At 54.6% G+C, this 19,071-nt stretch overlaps 1 protein-coding gene across 7 annotated transcripts in view; it reads right to left on the bottom strand.

The window, feature by feature from the left end:
* SLC12A3 (solute carrier family 12 member 3) overlaps positions 1–17,172 on the bottom strand; it is a 45,412-nt gene extending 28,240 nt beyond the window's left edge. Inside the window, exons 1-12 of one of the 7 annotated variants that reach the window (XM_032283941.1) lie at positions 16,743–17,172; positions 14,727–14,873; positions 13,575–13,650; positions 12,443–12,538; positions 12,035–12,174; positions 11,536–11,646; positions 10,548–10,659; positions 10,224–10,354; positions 4,028–4,112; positions 2,990–3,144; positions 2,570–2,677; positions 1,964–2,087 (exon numbers count right to left, since the gene is read on the bottom strand). In XM_032283941.1, coding sequence (XP_032139832.1) covers positions 1,964–2,087; positions 2,570–2,677; positions 2,990–3,144; positions 4,028–4,112; positions 10,224–10,354; positions 10,548–10,659; positions 11,536–11,646; positions 12,035–12,174; positions 12,443–12,538; positions 13,575–13,650; positions 14,727–14,873; positions 16,743–17,024 — 1,567 coding nt within the window. In that variant the 5' untranslated portion in view covers positions 17,025–17,172. The remainder of the gene's footprint in view (positions 1–1,963; positions 2,088–2,569; positions 2,678–2,989; positions 3,145–4,027; positions 4,113–10,223; positions 10,355–10,547; positions 10,660–11,535; positions 11,647–12,034; positions 12,175–12,442; positions 12,539–13,574; positions 13,651–14,726; positions 14,874–16,742) is intronic. The other 6 variants (XM_032283938.1, XM_032283940.1, XM_032283944.1 and 3 more) reach the window with 6 other exon arrangements.
* Between the last annotated feature and the right edge of the window lie 1,899 nt (positions 17,173–19,071).

Genomic DNA, 19,071 nt, shown 5'->3' with positions numbered 1-19,071 from the left:
ACAGTAAGAAATACTTTTTTTTTTTTTTTTTTTTTGAGATGGAGTCTTGCTTCATTGCCCAGTGGCGTAATCTCAGCTCACTGCAACCTCTGCCTCCCGGGCTCAAACAATTCTCCTGCCTCAGCCTCTCTAGTAGCTTGGATTACAGGCATGCACCACCACGCCCAGCAAATTTTTGTTTTTGTTTTTGTTTTTTGGTGGTGGTGTTGTTTTTTTAGACGGAGTCTTGCTCTGTTACCAGGCTGGAGTACAGTGGCGAAATCTCGACTCACTGCAACCTCCACCTCCTGGGTTCAAGCGATTCTCCTGCCTCAGCCTCCCGAGCAGCTGGGACCACAGGCGTGTGCCACCACTCCCGGCTAATTTTTTTTGTATTTTTAGTAGAGACGGGGTTTCACCGTGTTGGCTAGGCTGGTCTCAAACTCCTGAACTCAAGTGATCCGCCCCCTTGGCTTCCCAAAGTGCTGGGATTACAGGCATGAGCCACTGCGCCCAGCCAGAAATACATTTTGCAATGTGACTCCGGACACCAAAGGCCGTAACACAGCTCCACCCCAGTGGTAACCCACCCAAAAACTGCTTCCACTCCCGTCTCCCTGTTCCCCTCCCCTGCCACTGTCCCCAGCACCCCAGATAAACTTTTCCATATGAATCCTTGTCTCAGGGCCTGCTTCTGGGGATCCCAAAACATTATACGCACCAATGTGCCAGGCCCTCTGTCCACGATTTCATGTAATCACCTAAGAACCCTGCCTGAAGCATCTGAGATCATGGTCCTCAGTCTGAAGTCAAGTCAGACCCACCCAGATGAAAGGACATCAAATCTAAATCAGGGTGCATTGCAGGGAAATGTGTTTCTGGGCCCCGGAGAGCAGGAAGCAGACACAGGGCCAGGGAACACCAAGTCTGAACAGACTTTTCCATCCCTGCCACCTCTCCATGTGGTTCAGGACCCGGTAGTGCCTGGTGTCTGGAAAGCTTCCTTTGGGCAATAGTGACTAAGCAAATCTCATGGACTGTGATGCCAGCCTGAACAGCACGGAGTCACTGGTGGCAGGAGGGTGTCATGAGCCCAGGGAGGCTGGCCAGCAGTCTACCCCCCACCCTACTCCTGTACAAGGAGCGGGGGCCGGGGACCATCATGTCGCAGCCTGGCCACTGCCCATGCTTGGCATGGCCACCTCTCTCCTAGCGAGTTCTGCTGCCACGGCTAAGTTAATGAGGGAAGCGTCGGGTGTGTGCACATGTGAGAGTGTGTGCGTGCATGAATGCATGTAGGTGTTCCTGCACACGTGGTCTCTTCCTGCCCTTCTGAGATACACCTGTTATGCACTATTGCTCCCATTCTGTAGATGAAAAAGGTGAGGCTCAGAGAGGTGAAGTAACTTGTCTAAGGTCACACAGCTGGCACGTGGCAAAGCCTGGATAGGAAGTAGATCTAATGAACCAATTAACTGTGCCCTTTTCTCCTAAGGCATCTTCCACCTTGAAACCCAAGGGGTCTAGAAGTCCGAGGTCTGAGGAACTGGGTTTGTCTAGTTCATATACCTATGAGGATACTGACCAGCCATTTGTATCCCATCCCAAGGAGGGACCAGTCAGCTTGTCCCATGCTCTGAAGGCGTTCTGGGGGTTCATTTAGACCCGGGGAGGGGATGCTAGCAGACCGGGAGAACAGGTAGGTTCCCTTCTCACAAAGCAGAAGGCTCTGCTGCCTGACCTGGTTTGGGAGCCACCCTGCCTGGAGGTGGGAAGGGGAAGGATCACACGGCCCCCTGATGTCTCCTCCCAGGTGGGGCGTCACCCCTCAAGACTTAGCCTCTGAGTGCCCACTAACTATCACACCTAGCGGGGCACTGGGGCGGGGAGATGAGGAGGCGGGAGAAGAGCCCGGCCCCCATGACCCTCAGGGCCACCCAGGGGAACAGGAGGCCAGGCCCTGTGAGCCCCAGCAGCGCCTTACCGATGATGATGAAGGCCACGGCGATGGCATAGGCCAGCAGGTAGCCGCGCACAGGCTCCTTGTTCTTGCCGTAGCCTTTCCCGAAGAAGCCGATCAGTGGGTACAGCTGGTCTTTGCAAAGGCACTGCAGCACCAGATGCCGCGCTCACCCCCAGGCTGGGACCTGCCACTTCCCCTCCCCTGGGGCCACCTGAGCTCCAGACCAGCTCAGTGCCCTCCCCAACCTGGATCCTGGTGTCTGTTTCTGTTAAACAGGGGTGATCAGCCCTCCTCCGCTCTCCCCACTCTACCATGAAGACAGTAAAAGGGCATGACCAGGTGGGTTGGTGGCTCTGGGTACAGCTTGAAAGATGGAGTTGCGGACAGGATGCAGGTGGCACAGGTGGGAATTTGGGGTGGCGACTGCAGGTGTTATTCAAGTCACACTGCCGGGAAGGGGCTGCTTCCTTCAAGAGTTTGCTGATAGCTCCTTTTCCCTTCTGGCTAGAGATCCCGGTCTAATGACACCTCCAGGTCTTTATAGCAGTCACCCAGGGTCCCAGCCTATTGTGTCTCTGGCCCAGGCTTCCCACCCCCCATCATCTTGATCCCTTTCTGTGGCCTCACCTGGAAGACTTTGGCAGCAGAGACAAGGCAGGCCAGGGCAGAGGAAAGGGTGGCCCCAAAAATGCCGGCCGTGATCAGGGGCGCGAAGCCTGACACCATGCTCATAGTCTGCAGGGATTTGGGGATCAGGGACTCCATGGTGGGGGGCTGAGCCAGAAGCCCCCAACTGTGGCACCTCATTCCTTACTGCAGGCAGGGGCTGGGCCCTGAGCCTCCATCTGAGTCCACAACCCACCCCCGGAGATCCCAGGGTCCACTCACAGGCCGGGACAGGACAGACCTGGCTCTGAACCCCTATCCCCTAAGCCTAGGGCTCAGCTCCCCAAACTAGTCCCCCCAGAAATTTCCAGGCCTGCAAGGGGCCCTGCAGCCTCCACCCAGCCCCCACGGTGTCTGCTGGGTCAGCCCTCCTGGCGGTACCTGGTAATAGTTGATGAGGCCATAGCGGCAGCTGTGCTGCTGGGCGCATTCAGTGAAGTTCCAGCCATAGCCGCAGGCCAGTCCCTCACAGGCACCCCAGCCGGGGGTCACCGTGTCATTCAGGACCCCAGAGGCATCGCGTACCACGCAGGAGCCTGAGAGGGGGAAGGAGAGCATGGGGAGATCTCCCTTCCCTCCTTACTCGGTCCTCTTCCAGCCCCACCTCTGCAGAGGGTGAGACACTGCAGAGGAGGGGGCAGCCCCCGCTTCATCACGCGGGGATGATGACAATGGCGGCATGCTGACGGTGTGCCCGGCGCCATGCTAAGTACTTTACAACAACCTATGAGCAGGCGTCGCTATCACTTTTGTTGTCGTTGCCATTTTACAGGGGCCCAGAGAGCTTAAGCGACCAAGATCACAATGTCCTCCTGAGATAAGCTGGACCAAGTCCCTTGGCCATTTGTGAACAGCTTGCCTCAAAGGGGACCTCTGGGAGCAAGTGCACCTGTGAGGATCTCAGTTCAAGGCAGGTTTTAATAGCCCAGGCCTGGGCTCAAAGCCCGGCTCCACCATTCAGTGGCTGTGTGACCCCAGGAAGGTCATTTAACCTCTCTGAGCTCCTGTTTTCTCCTTGGTGAAACAGGGAAAATGACAGTGATGGGATTGGCATGAAAAGGGCTGGGCACGTGACGAGTCAGTTGCGGGTATCATCACCATCATCATCACTCCTGGGGTTGGAGCAGGATTTGTCCTGTAGGATCTTCACACTCATGAACCTGGACCCTCAAGGAACCCAAGGAGCCTGGTCTGACCCTGCCACATCCACCGCCATGAAGATGTTCTGATCATTGCCAAGACACCCCAGAGACAGGTTCAAGGTTCCACATCCTGAGGTCACCACACCCTCCCAGCCCAGCTCTCCCTGTTAGAGAGTCAAACCCCACCCTCTGATCCCCTCCGGTGGTTTGGGGTTTGGACACCGCACGGCGGAGACCAGGTCCCTCCCCTTCCTGACTGGCTGGGCTGGCCACTTACCAATGGTGGCTGAGATGGCCAGGTAAGAAATGGTGGTCCAGAAAATGGCCATGAGGGTCCCCTTGGGGATGGCTATGGCAGGGTCCTGTAGGAGGGAGGGAGAGAGGGGGACAGGGAGGGAGGGCGGGCATCAGACGACCCCTGGGCCTCCTTCCAGGCCCATGCCCCTTGTCCAAGGCTGAGGCTGAGGGCAGCAACCTCTGACCTTGGCCCCTCAGAGCCCCCGTTCCAGCACAGAGGAAGAAGCCTCATGACTGAGGACACAGAGGGAAGCAACCAAGATCACGGGGTGGAGACTCCACCCGAGGCCCTGGGAGATGGAAGCAGAGAGAAGAAATTCAACAGCTCCACGCCTAGGCCATGAGGGCGCTTGGCCAGGGCTTGCTTTAGGGTGGGGAAGGCGGGGGCAAGGCGGTGGGCTCTGGAGTCGGCCAGCCCGGGATCAGTTTCAGGTGGCCAACGGGGCAGGGTGCTGTGTTCTCATGCCCCGGCCCTCACCTGTCAGGGATGTTGGTGAAATAAATTAATCCACATTGAGATCCTAGACCAGGACTCCCCTCCCCACCAGCCCTCACAGCGTGGTCAATCATTATGCACCAATTGATTTGTCTGGCTCCTCAACAATAAATAGGATACGCCCCGAACGTTCCCTTTCCATTCTGGGAAAGAAATCTCTGCTCGTATTTTCTTGTTTCTTTTCTTTCTTTCTTTCTTTTTTTTTTTTTCTGAGACAGAGTATTGCTCTGTCACCCAGGCTGGAGTGCAGTGGCACAATCTCGGTTCACTGCAACCTCCACTTCCTGTGTTCAAGTGATTCTCCTGCCTCAGCCTCCAAGTACCTGGGACTATAGGTGTGCACCACCACTATAGGTGCCCTAATTTTTGTACTTTTAGTAGCGACGAGGTTTTGCCGTTATGGCCAGGCTGGTCTCGAACTCCAGACCTCAAGTGATCCACCCACCTCGGCCTCCCAAAGTGCTGGGATTATAGGCGTGAGCCACTGAGCCTGGCATGCTTGTATTTTCTTAACAGTGATAATAGTGATAACAAGCCTTCATGAACACACCACGTGCTACACTATTCTAGGTACTTTCTCAAATGTAATTTCCTGAGAAGTGGGCTGGGCAGCCCGGCTCAGCTGGTGGGGAAGCTGAGGGCAAAGAGCCGTGAGGAAGACCAAGCTCTGGTCCTGACCACATCAAGGTCCATAGCCTCAGGCTCCGAGAAACTGGTCCTGGGTGCTGCAACACAGGCTGGGATTTTGACAGCAAGTTTAAGACCTACGCACCCTCCAGGCACAGACCCAACCCGGAGGCAAAGGCCAGGCCTGTCACGGGATGTCAATTTCTAAACCTCCCCAGCCTTTCCTGGGCTGTTCTGCACACTGTCCAGTTAGCAGATGGAGCCACAGATTAGCAGCAAGTCAAACTAGGGTGGTGGGGGAGGCTGCCAGGAGGAGGTGAGAGGGAGGGTGTGGCAGTCCTGAGAAAAATGGGAGGAGAGATGCAGAGCTGGAATCTCGAGCCCGGGTCTGCTGGGATCCCCAAGCCTTGGCCAAGTCCCCTCTGTGGCCCAGGTGTGGAACTGTTGAATTTCTTCTCTCTGCCTCAGCCTCCCAGGGCCTTGGGTGGAGTCTCCACCCCAGGGCTCTGCAAGGCCCCTGCACCCGTGGACCTGCTATCCCTACCTGGTATACCTGTTTGACTTAACTGGGCCATGCACATGGGATCCCCAGTCCCAAAGCCAACAGAACTTACCAGCCTCCCACCCTGCCTCTAGTGGATTGAATAGTGTCCCCCAAAATTCACATCCACCTAGAATCTCAGAATATGGCCTTATTTGGAAATAGAATCTTTGCAGGTGCCATTAGTGAAGACGACGTCATACTGGATGAGGGTGGGCCCCGCATGCAATGACTGGTGTCCTTGGGAGGAAAGGACCCACAGAAGAAATGCCATGTGAGACAGAGACAGAGATTGGACTGATGTGGTTGCCAGCCAAGGAAAGCCACTGTCAGCAGCCACCAGAAATTAGGAAGAGGAAAGGAAGTGTTCTCCCCTGGGCTTTCAGGGGGAGCTTGGTCCTGCCAACACCTGCGTTCCAGACTTTTAACCTCCTGAACTGGGAGAGAATATAGGTGTTTTTAAGGCACCCAACTGGTGGTAAAAACACAAATATGTCAGCCATCAACCCCCACCCTGCCTCCTGCATCTAAATCTGAGATCTCAGCCCTTGGATGCACTGGGAAGAGGCGGGCGGGGAAGAGGTGAGCTGGGTAGAGGTGGGCTGAGATGTGGACCTGGATGTGCCTGCCTTTGAGATTGCTGCCTGGGAATTTAACCAAGTTAGACTCTTCCCTGCTGTGTGCACTGGGAGAAGCCCCTTAACACCCCTGAGCCTGTTTCCCCATCTGTGAAATAAGCAAATAACTTGGCATGTGACAAGTGCCCATAAATATGAGCTGTTGGGGTGGGGGCAGTATTGTGAACAGGGATGTGGCCTGAGGCTAGACAAAAAATATTTGTTGAATGATGAAATTGTGATGCAGTTGAGGTCTCTCTGTTTTAGAAACTGGCACTCAGGCGGGGTGCGGTGGCTCATACCTGTAATCCCAACACTTTGGGAGGTCGAGGCAGGCAGATCATCTGAGGTCAGGAGTTTGAGACCAGCCTGACCAACATGCAGAAACCCTGTCACTACTAAAAACACAAAATTAGCTGGGTGTGGTGGCACATCCCTGTAATCCCAGCTATTTGGTAGGCTGAGGCAGGAGAATCACTTGAATGTCGCAGCGAGCTGAGATTGCACCATTGCACTCCAGCCTAGGCAACAGGAGTGAAACTCCATCTCAAAAAATAAAACAGAAAAGAAACTGGCACTCGGGCTCCTCTGCCACCTGTGTAGTCCTGGGCAGGCCTCTGAACCTCTATGACCTTGGCTTGCTTGTCTATATCATGGTAAAAATGACAATGATGACAAGAAGCTCTTAGCTCCTCTTGCGAGCCGGGCACTGTTCTAAGCACTGTATTTTACATGAATTAGTGCATGGAATCCTCTCCACTGCCCTGCAGTGCGGGGGCTGTACTAGTCCCATTTTAGAGTTGGGGAAGCTGAGGCTCAGGGAGTTTTAAAGGATCTTGCCCAAAGTGTCACAGTGAAGGCTCCACACACGGTGGCTCTGCTGCTGAGGATGCTCCCACAGGATGGGTGAGGACATCCAACAGCCAAGGGACCCTTACGGCTTGGGACCATTTAGGACAGAGTGCAGGTGCTGGCCCCACCCAGTTCCAGACAGCTGACACCAGCCGGTTGATAACCTAAGAAGATGGATAAGGCAGATAAATTCCCAGGCAACTATGTAACGAGGCTCCTTGGAATCCAGGCTGTCTGAGCACAGGCCCAGCCTCTGCGGGACCTCAGGACACACAGACCAGGCCTCTGCCAGCCATTCCCCAGACAAAGGAGAGGAGCCGACCAACACCTATTCTGCAATTTCCAGGCTGGTTAAAGCCAGCCTGGCTTCACAATCACCTCCATGCACGGTTCTTTTCTTTCCTTTTCCTTTTTCTTTTTCTTTTTTTTTTTGAGATGGAGTTTCACTCTTGTTGCCCAGGCTGGAGTGCAGTGGCACAATTCTGGCTCACTGCAACCTCCACCTCCTGGGTTCAAGCAATTCTCCTGCCTCAGCTTCCCAAGTAGCTGGGATTACGGGTGCGTGCCACCACGCCCAGATAATTTTTGTGTTTTTAGTGGAGACTAAAACATAGTTTCACCATATTGGCCGGGCTGGTCTCGAACTCCTGACCTCAAGTGATCCACCTGTCCCAGTCTCCCAAAGTACTGGGATTATACGGATGAGCCGCTGTGCCTGGCCCAATGCACAGTTCTTACTTCGCTTAAGAAAATGCGTCAAGGAGCGACTGGAAGTTGAGGGTGGGGGTTAGCTGTGGTGTCCAGCAGGGGGCTAGCTCCCCACTCATCACCCTTGCTTGCCTGCCACCTCCTTTGAGCAAAGCCTCCACCGGCTTCCCATCTTTCAAAACCCAGCTCTGGAGCCTCCTGCACCCAGAAATTCTGCTGGAGCCCCTGCCAACATTAGTCTCTCCTCCCCCACGATGCAGCACTTTGTGCCACTACTCAAACACTGCATTTCACCACAATTCAGTCAACAATCATGTACGGAGCACCTAGTATGCGCCAGGCTCCGAGCTGGGAGGGAATAGAGAGATGGAGGCAAGCCTCAGTTCTCCAGATGCTGGGCAACAGATATGTTTGGCCAGACATCATTTTGCTGGGGAAACCATGGCGCTGAAGGAAGGGCTGGTAGAGATGATAGTTGAAGGAGGTATTTGCAACAGGCCAGGTGCAGTGGCTCATGCCTGTAATCCCAGAACTTTGGGAGGGCAGATCACTTGAGGTCAGGAGTTCGAGACCAGCCCGGCCAACATGGTGAAACCCCCGTCACTATTAAAAATACAAACATTAGCCAGGCATAGTGGCAGGTGCCTGTAGTTCTAGCTACTCTGGAGGCTGAAGCACGAGAATCACTTGAACCTGGGAGGCGGAGGTTGCAGTGAACTGAGATCATGCCACTGCACTGCCCTTCAGCCTGGGAGAGAGTGAGAGGTCATCTCAAAAAAAAAAAAAAAAAGGCCCGGCACCGTGGCTCACGCCTGTAATTCCAGCACTCCTGGGAAGCCAAGGCGGGTGGATCACTTTAGGTCAGAAGTTGGAGACCAGCCTGGCCAACATAGTGAAACCCCGTCTCTACTAAAACATATAAAAATTGGCCAGGCCGAGGCCGGGAGCGGTGGCTCAAGCCTGTAATCCCAGCACTTTGGGAGGCCGAGGCGGGTGGATCACGAGGTCAAGAGATCGAGACCATCCTGGTCAACATGGTGAAACCCCGTCTCTACTAAAAATACAGAAAAAAATTAGCTGGGCATGGTGGTGCGTGCCTGTAATCCCAGCGACTCAGAGGGCTGAGGCAGGAGAATTGCCTGAACCCAGGAGACGGAGGTTGCGGTGAGCCGAGGTCGCGCCATTGCACTCCAGCCTGGGTAATAAGAGCGAAACTCCGTCTCAAAAAAAAAAAAAAAATTAGCCAGGCTGTGGTGGTGTACCCCTGTAATCCCAGCTACTTGGGAGGCTGAGGCAGGAGAATCGCTTGAATCCGGGAAGCAGAGGTTGCAGTGAGCCGAGATTACACCACTGCTCCAGCCTGGACAAGAAGAGGTAAACCCTGTTTCAAAAAAAAAAAAAAAAAGAAGAAGAAGAAAGAAAGAAAAAAAGAAAGAGAAGCAGAACAGAACTTTGAGGGTAAAAAAGCCAGCATAGGGAATTGCAGGTAGAGAGCGCAGCATAGGTGAAGGCGTGGAGGAGGGACAGGGTAACGTGGGCAAAGCAGCAGTCTCAGGGCTGAAGCAGGCTCATAAGGGTGGCACTGGTCAGAGGTGAGGCTGGACAGATGGGCTGGAGCCTTGAATGCCGAGCTGAGAAGCCTGCCTGCAGCAAGGCAATGGAGAGCCCTGGGAGGGTGTCAGCCCAGCGAAGATGTGCATGAACAAGGCTGAGTTCTTTTTTTTTTTTTTTTTTTTTTGAGACGGAGTTTCACTCATGTTACCCAGGCTGGAGTGCAATGGCGCGACCTCGGCTCACCGCAACCTCCGCCTCCTGGGTTCAGGCAATTCTCCTGCCTCAGCCTCCTGAGTAGCTGGGATTACAGGCACGTGCCACCACGCCCAGCTAATTTTTTGTATTTTTAGTAGAGACAGGGTTTAACCATGTTGGCCAGGATGGTCTCGATCTCTTGACCTCGTGATCCACCCGCCTCGGCCTCCCAAAGTGCTGGGATTACAGGCTTGAGCCACCACGCCCGGCCAAGGCTGAGTTCTTAAGGTCACAGCTGGGCCAGTCTTCCTCTAAGGCTGACAGTTCCGGAAACTAGGGAGGAGCCTAGCCATTTTGCGGTGCCCCTCAAAACCTACAATGCAGCTGGTCTTCATAAACAACCGCATAATGGAATAGAATTGGTTGGACTGGATTGAACTGAGCTGAGTAGGACTGGACTGGATTTTAGAGGCCCTGCCTCCTGGGTCTCAGTGCCCAGAGGCAGATGTCAGTAGAGCAGGGAGCAGGATTCTGCTCACTGCCCCCTGCAGTGCTGGGACATGGGATGGATGGGGATTCTTCTCACCCTGAGGTCACCGGAGATGTTGGCCCCTGCAAGGATGCCCGTGGCTGAGGGGAAGAAGATGGAGAACATTCCAAAGAAGGTGCCATCTGGGCCCCGCCAGTCAGGCACCAAGTTCTGGACAAAAATGTCCCCTGCAAAAGCAAGGCCTGAGTAAGGCTCACGTGGAGGGCTTGACCCCACTCGGTGGGACCCACTGGGCAGGCAGCCCCTGATCATGGGATTGGGGAATCCCATCCTCCCAGTGTCCACACCATGGGCCAGATTCCTGGGCAGACACTACTCCCTGTCCCCAGAGCCATGGTCAGGGCCCCGGTCTGCACATACCCCGGTAGCTGAAGAAGCCTTTGGAGGCCTTGTCCTCAGATGGGGGGATCAGCGTCCCCACCAAGTAGTTGGCAAAGGAGACCATGATGACAAGGAAGAACAGCACCTGGGCCTGGGGGACGAAGGACCCCACAGGTCAATTATTCTGGTTCTACCTCTTTGGGAAGCCCCACCAGAAAATGATTTGCCCAGACCGGTCACCCTGTTATTCACTCACTCATTCATTCATCACACGTTATACAGCAGGCTCTGTTTAAGGAGCTGGGAATATAGCAGAGAACAAGACCACCAAAACCTCTTGTCTTGGCTGATAAATAAGGAAGATGAATTTAAAGTAAGAAGAGCTTTGGGCTGGAGGCGGTGGCTCATGCCTGTAATCCCAGCACTTTGGGAGGCCAAGGCAGGTGGATCATCTGAGGTCAGGAGTTCAAGACCAGCCTGGGCAGCATGATCAAACCCCGTCTCTACTAAAAATACAAAATTAGCCAGGCACGGTGGCGGGCACATGCCTGTGATCCCAGCCACTCAGGAGGCTGAGGCAGGAGAATCGCTTGAACCTTGAGAATCGAGATTGCACCACTGTACTCCAGCCTGGGCAACAAGAGGGAGACTCTGTCTCAGAAAAAAAAGAGATTTGGGAGGCTGAGGTGGGCGGATCACCTGATGTCAGGAGTTTGAGACCTGCCTGGCCAACATGGTGAAACCCTGTCTCTATAAAAAATACCAAAATTAGCCAGGTATGGTGGCGTTGCCTGTAATCCCAGCTACTCAGGAGGCTGAGCCTCAAGAATCACTTGAACCTGGCAGGCAGAGGTTGCAGTGAGCCAAGATCATGCCACTGCACTCCAGCCTGGGTGCGAAGCAAGATTTTGTCTCAAAAAAAATAAAAAGAAAAGAAAAGGCACAGGGCCAGGGAGGGCCCAGGCCTGGAGACCCCCGAGTCTCCATGTGACCACCTCCGTGTCCCCCTCCTCCATGTCCTCCTCACCTTGGACTCCCACTCCATGCCAGCCAGGGAGATGGCCAGCAGCACAGTGACGGAGACCACACCGATGATGCGGATGTCGTTAGTGGGGTCCACGATGGGTGTCCCATACTCCTGGGGAGGGAAAATGAGCCATGCTGCAAGCCACGCTCTGAACTCCCCACCCCCCCAGACTCCGCCCACCTAGGAGGCACCTCCTGTGGGGTGCGCTCTGCTAAGACGAAGCTAACTCAAGCACCACCCCTGCCATCGAGTCCCCAAAGCAGCTGCTTCACGGGCCTGGACAACATGGCCCTAAAGGCAACACACACCCCCAAAGGGGACTTGTGGGAAAGGAATGGTCTCTATTTGATGAGACTGTCACTCTCACCCACAGTGATCAGGCTGTGGTTGCTGACGGGTGAGGTCAGGCAGGGAGCAGGCGGGCCCAGCCCAGATAGCGGGGAGGAGAGTGCAGTGGGCTGCCGGATCCCTCTACCCAGGGTCCAGCCCCCCGCCTCACCTGGAGCAGGTCCCGCACGGTCTCTGCAAAGCCCACAGTGTGCATGGCCACACCCACGGCATTGGCGAAAGCGAAAATGAGGCCGATGGAGCCCCCGAGCTCTGGGCCCAGACTCCGGGAGATGAGGAAGTAGGTGCCACCTATGAGGGCAGAGCCGGGAAGCATGAAACCAGAGGGGTCGGTTGGCTGGGGCAGATTCGGGAAGGCAGAGGCCAGGAGAGAGTGGCCATGGGACCCATGGAGTCGGAGACAGCCAAGGCCATCTCGTGGTGTAGAGAGCCTGTCTACAGCGCTGTCCCGGAATCACAGGAGCGGCTGGGGTATCCCATTGGGTTGGGGCAGTCTGCAGTCCTGTTCCCAGGATGAGCCCACGAGAGGAGGGCCTTGGTGGGAAGGGGGATGGCCCACCTGACTTGACCTTGCCGTTGGTGGAGATGGCTGAGATGGAGAGGCCTGTGATGGAGGTCACCGTGACCGACAACAGGATGATGATCCAGGTCAGGACTGCGGGGACACCCAAAGGTAGTCAGGGCATTTCCCGGGGGAGGAGCCGCTTGCCTACTCATTCACCATGCCGCCTAAATTCACCTCCCTTCTCTGAGCCTGTTTTCTCATCTGAAAAATGGGTGTCTATCTACCTCCTGGCATACTTCGAATAGCCAGGGAGCCCTTGAACTAGCATATCTGGGATTGTTAGGTATGGAGGGGAAGCCACCTTTTTTTAAATAAAAATATTAAGTAGCAGTTCCACCCCATGATCACCTCTGGAAGCCAAATCCGTGCTGTGTTTTTACCTGCCTCATATAAATCCTACAACGGCTCTGTGAGGTAGGTTCTGTTATCACCCCCATTTTCCTAATGAGGAATCCAGGGCTCAGAGAGGTTAAGAAACTTGCCCAAAGTCACACAGCGGGGTACAGAGCTAGCATCTGAGTACTGTTCTGTCCAGAATGCAGCTTAATTTATTTTTATTTTTACTTTTGAGACAGGAGTCTCACTCTGTCACCCAGGCTGGAGTGCAGTGGTATGATCTTGGCTCACTGCAACCTCCACCTCGTGGGTTCAAATGATTCTCCTGCCTCAGCCTCCTGAATAGCTGGGATTACAGGTGCCTGCCAATTTTTTATATTTTTAGTAGATACAGGGTTTCACCATCTTGGCCAGGCTGGTCTTGAACTCCTGACCTCGTGATCCACTTGCCTTGGCCTCCCAAAGCGCTGGGATTACAGGCGTGAGCCACGGTGCCTGGCCAGAGTGCAGCTTTCTAACCTGCATGCTTTGGGATAGAAATGGGCTTCGAGAGGTTAAGTGGCTTACCGAGGGCAAACAGCCCTTATACCTGCTGACACCATGTCCAGGGTGCCTCTGCCGTGCCACCTTGACAGCATGCCTCTGCCGCTGCAGGGGACCGAGGCTGCACCAGGGAGGAGCAGGCCTGGCCCTTGGTCTGTGCAGCTCAGGTTTAATCCTGCACCCTCGGGGCCTGAGAAGAACAGGGTTCGGGCATGCCCTCCCTCCTCTACCCCAGAGGGGTACTCACCAATGCCTGCCTGGGCCGTAATCCAGGGCAGCCGCAGGTAGAGGATCACGCCCCAAATGTTGAGCATGCAACGGATCTGCGAGGAGAGGGGAGTCAGAGGCCACCTGAGTGTACACCCCAAGGCTAAATGCACAGGTCCCTGTCCCTGGCTATGGCAGGGTTTCAAGTACCTAGGCCCTGGGGACACCTGCGTCCCTTCTTCACCCACTTCAATAGGTTCTGAGTCTGGTTCTATGGGGCAGGAGGGTGAGAGGCACCCGGAGACCCACCTGTCCCTCTCACCTACTTTCCTGTTCCCATTGAGGCCTGACACTGGGCTATGAGCACTGTCCCCCATCACTCTATCCATCCCAAGCCCGCGATCTTGTGTCTGCCAGCCCCCATCATGGCCCGAGTGGCCAGCAGTTGACCCAGAGCCTGGCATTTACAGGGAGCTCAGCAAATGCCAGCTGAGCCAGTGCCCCATGTATGAGCAGATATCAGAGCTCAGGTGGCTGTGACTTCAGCTTCCAAATTTAAAGCAAAGCCAGAAGCCGAAATGGAGGCTGAAGCTTCCAACTGGGAGGGGCTGGGGTGGTCGCTGTCCCCACCAAGTTTCAGGGCCATTCCGAGCTCTGACAACACAGCCCGGGAGAGAGATCCCAGCTCTGAATATGAGACTCCGGGGATCAGGAGGGGCTCAAGGTTCAGAGGAAGAAATGGAGGCACAGCCAGTTGGCAGTTAAGATCAGAACCCCAGCCTCCTGCCTCCCAGAGTAGGGCTAAAGCCTTCGACATCCCATGAAGTCCCCTCCATAAAGTCCCATAATGTCTCCAAAGCCAAGTGTACTTGATTCTTTGCTGTCTGGAGACTTAATCCTGCTCCACACTACAGCAAACCTTTTTCTTCCCTTCATGAAGGGGAAAAACACGTTCACGGATTTCGGCGTTTAGTGCAGCCCCCTGGTGGCTTTTTAGGGAAACACAGTTTCTTCTAATAACTCCCTGGCAGGCATTGATCTATTATCTATTGATTTATTAACTCATTGAATTCACTGTACAGATGGGGAAACTGAAGTCCCACCAGGGCTTGAGAGTCAGAGCTGAGCCTGGATGGAGCTCTGCCTCCCCTCCCATTTCTGGACATCAAGCACCTACCCACACCCCACTCACCATCACCCCCTTGACCCAGCCGAAGCGCACAGGCTCTTCAGGGTTCTTCTCGCTGCTGGTGCCTGCCTCGTCTTCCACCAGCCCATCGGTCATCTCGTGGCTGGGCCGGCTGTCAAAGGCCAGGGCATGCAGGTGTCTGCCTTCCTGCTGGCAGCCCAGAGACCACGAGTCAGGCAGGTAGCGTTGCTAGGGACGGCATCTCTGCGTCCAGCTCACCGATCTGTACCACTGTACTCCATACTGGGCACCCCCTGACCTCTCAGCTCACAGGGTGTAGAGCTGCTTGAGAGGCTTTTAAAATGCTCCCCAGGTCGGGCACGGTGGCTCAAGCCTGTAATTCCAGCACTTTGGGAGGCTGAGGCGGGTGGATCACGAGGTCAAGAGATCAAGACCATCCTGGTCAACATGGTGAAACCCCGTCTCTACTAAAAATACAAAACATTAGCTGGGCATGGTGGTGCGTGCCTGTAATCCCAGCTACTGAGGAGGCTGAGGCAGGAGAATTGCCTGAACCCAGGAGGCAGAGGTTGCGGTGAGCCGAGGTCGCGCCATTGCACTCCAGCCTGGGTAACATGAGTGAAACTCCGACTCAAAATAAATAAATAAATAAATAAATAATAAAAATAAATAAATAAAATGCTCCCCAGGCCGAGCATGGTGGCTCACACCTGTAGTCCCAGTACTTTGGGAGACCAACGTCAGTGGACCGTTTGAGCTCAAGAGTTCAAGACCAGACTAGGCAACAAAGTGAAACCCTGTCTCTACTAAGAAATACAAAAATTAGCCAGGCATGGTGGTGTGCACCTGTAGTCCCAGCTACTCGGGAGGCTGACATAGGAGGATCCACCTCTTGAAGCCAGGAGGTGGAGGCTGCAGTGAGCCGAGGTGAGATGCCACGGGAGACTGAGGGCCTTGGGTGCTCGGTTTCATAACAGCATCTCCCCCTGGGAGAGCAGTGGCCTTGGAACTAATTAGGCAGTTACCCAGCTTTATATCGGGGGATGGGATTATTATCACCCTGGAGAAGTTAAAGCTTGTCCAAGGCCACACAGTTGGTCCCTGGAGGGCTGGCTCTTGAAACCAGGCTCTACCTCTGCGGCACTGGGAGGTCTCCTGGTTTGTGCCCCAAGTGACTGACGCCCTCCTCTGGGGCTTTCTTCCTGCCACTTCATCTCAGTATGGAGAAAGGGCCGTGTTTTGGTTTGCTCTAAGGTAGGGAAGAGTCCTGTGAATTTAATAAGTCTCAGCCCCAGTATCAAGAACAATTCTGGGCCAGGTGCAGTGGCTCGCGTCTGTAATCCCAGCACTTTGGGAGGCCAAGGTGGGCAGATCATTTGAAGTCAGGAGTTCGAGACCAGCCTGGCCTACATGGTGAAATCCTGTCTCTACTAAAAATACAAAAAATAGCTGGGCGTGGTGGCGTCCGCCTTTAGTCGCAGCTACTCAGGAGGCTGAGGCAGGAGAATCACTTGAACCCAGGAGGTGGAGGTTGCAGTGAGCTGAGATCGCACCACTGTACTCCAGCCTGGACAACAGAGCCAGACTCCATCTCAAAAAATAAATAAAGAAAGAACAATTCTGCCCAATTGTCATATAGGAAAAGTGAGGCCCCACAGGGGTCATGACGATCCAGCTTCCAGCCCTCCACTCTTCACAGTCTGGCCTCCCAGGCAGCAAACCCGGCTAGCCCCCTCTCTGAGGTGGACCTTCCCAGGCCCTTCTTTCCCTGTCTCTTTCAGGGGTGTGCAACCTGCTTGCATGCCTCTACTCACTGGAAGCTCATTGCCTCTCTGGGCCTCCCACTCTACCTCTGGGTTGCTAGTGTTCGGCTAATACAAATTCCAACATGTGCCCAGAGTTCTGCAGCTCCACTATTTCACAGGGGCCTCTCCACCCAGGAGGAAGACGCTCCTCCATCTCCACAGTGCAGACAACAGACCGAGGCTCAGAGAGGTTAGGCAACTGGGTCGAGATCACACAGCAGGAAAGTGGCTGGTCTTCTAAGACAGCACTCACCTTGAGGAAGGAGTGCAGGTCAGCCAGTGTGGGCCGGACCTTCCGGGGCTCACCAGGCTGGGTGCTGTTGGCATAATGATCGTACGCGGGCACCACGTCGATGGTGTTGTAGCCAAAGGTGCGCATGCAGAAGGTGCTGCTGTGGGTCAGGTGGCTGGGGTGGCTGCTGTCGTAGGCAGCTGGTGGTGAGGGCTCATCACTGCTCAGCAGCGTGCTGATGGTGAAGCGCCCGCTGCACAGAGTGGGGTCCCCAGGCGTCTCTGTGGCGGGCAGTTCTGCCATTGTGGCCTGGGTGTCCAGGGAGGGGCTAGGGTCGGCAAGCACACACCGGGTGGTTTTATAGGCTGTGTCTGCGCTGAGGAGGAGGCGGGGAGGTCGGCCTAAACCGCCCGTGGCTGGTGAGCAGCGTCCCCAGACAGGGCCAGAGGCAGAGCACCATTTGATTGCTGAGATAGGAGACCTGCCTTGGATCTGGAGAGGTGGGCTGGCCCAAAGCCAGCCATGCCCTGAGTCCTGGAGTGGCTCTGCTGAGTCTGGGGGTGGCAGAGATCTCCAGCCAGGACCCAAGAAGGAACAGTTGTCAGAGAGGACCCTGAGGGGCCCTCTAAGGGATCCTAGAGATAGTCTCGTGACCTGAGAACCTACTGTGAGCCCTACTCTATGAGAATTCAAAAATCACTCGTATTACTATTTGATCTTAAAAATTTTACTTAGTAGGCCAGGCGCGGTGGCTCACGCCTGTAATCCCAGCACTTTGGGAGGCTGAGGCGGGTGGATCACAAGGTCAAGAGATCGAGACCATCCTGGTCAACATGGTGAAACCCCGTCTTTACTAAAAATACAAAAAATCAGCTGGGCATGGTGGCGCATGCCTGTAGTCCCAGCTACTCAGGAGGCTGAGGCAGGAGAATTGCCTGAACCCAGGAGGCGGAGGTTGCGGTGAGCCGAGATCGCGCCATTGCACTCCAGCCTGGGCAACAAGAGCGAAACTCCGTCTCAAAAAAAAAAAAAAAAAAAAAAAAATTTTACTTAGTATTGGGAGGCCTAGGAGGGTGGATCACCTGAGGTCAAGGGTTCAAGACCAGCCTGGCCAACATGGCGAAACCCTGTCTCTACTAAAAAAAACAAAAATTAGCCGGGCATGGTGCTGGATGCCTGCAACCCCAGCTACTTTGGAGACTGAGGCAGGAGAATCACTTGAACCCGGGAGGTGAAGGTTGCACTGGGCACCACTACACTCCACCTGGGTGAGAGAGTGAGACTCTGCCTCAAAAAAAAATTATTTAGTAGTTTTGAATAGATTAATTATATAATTTCCTTTTTTGAGACAGGGTCTTGCTCTGTCACCCAGGCTAGAGGGCAGTGGCAAAATCACAGCTCACTGCAGCCTCAACCACCAGAGCTCAAGGATCCTCCCACCTCAGCATCCCAAGCCGCTGGGACCACAGGCACACACCATCATGCTTGGCTAATTTGTTTTTACTTTTTGTATAGATGGGGTCTCTAGTCACCCCAGCCACTCGACCCTGGTTACCCAGGCTGGTCTCAAACTCCTGGACTAGAGTCTCCTACCTTGGCCTCCCACCTCCCAAAGCGTTGGGATTGCAGGCATGAGCCACTGCGCCTGGCTGGTATAACACTTTAAAAGATGTGTACACACACACACACACACACACACACACACACACACACACACACACGTTAGTCTCTCTAGCTCCAACCTGTCTTCCAATGTCTGTGTGTCCCTCCAGAGACATCTCAGTATATATACAAGTAACTCCAAACCAGAGCTCAGCGGGTCAGTTAGGGAGCCAGCGCCTTTCTCAGCTCCTGAAGCCATCCCAGACAAGGCGCCCCAGCTCCTTGGGAGCTGCCCCCTCCCAGTGCTGGGCCAGGTCAGACCTGATTTTGCAAGCACTCTGAGGCCACACCTTGAACGCACAGTGGCAGGGGAGAAGCACCCTCGTTACCAGCAGTGCCAAAGCCATTGCAGGGAGGCAGTGGTTGAAATTTGAGCTGTTGGCTGGGCGCGGTGGCTCATGCCTATAATCCCAGCACTTTGGGGGGCCGAGGCAGGTGGATCACCTGAGGTTGGGGGTTCAAGAATAACCTGACCAACATGGAGAAATCCCGTATCTACTAAAAATACAGAATCGGCTGGGCGCGGTGGCTCAAGCCTGTAATCCCAGCACTTTGGGAGGCCGAGGCAGGTGGATCACAAGGTCAAGAGATCGAGACCATCCTGGTCAACATGGTGAAACCCCATCTCTACTAAAAATACAAAAAATCAGCTGGGCATGGTGGCGCGTGCCTGTAGTCCCAGCTACTC

This window comes from Sapajus apella, unplaced genomic scaffold, assembly GCF_009761245.1.
Source record: "Sapajus apella isolate SASKATOON/1434 unplaced genomic scaffold, GSC_monkey_1.0 scaffold15, whole genome shotgun sequence".
Taxonomy (NCBI): Eukaryota; Metazoa; Chordata; class Mammalia; order Primates; family Cebidae; genus Sapajus; species Sapajus apella.
Note: the sequence above shows the minus strand (reverse complement) of the source record. Positions and strands in the feature narration are given on the sequence as shown.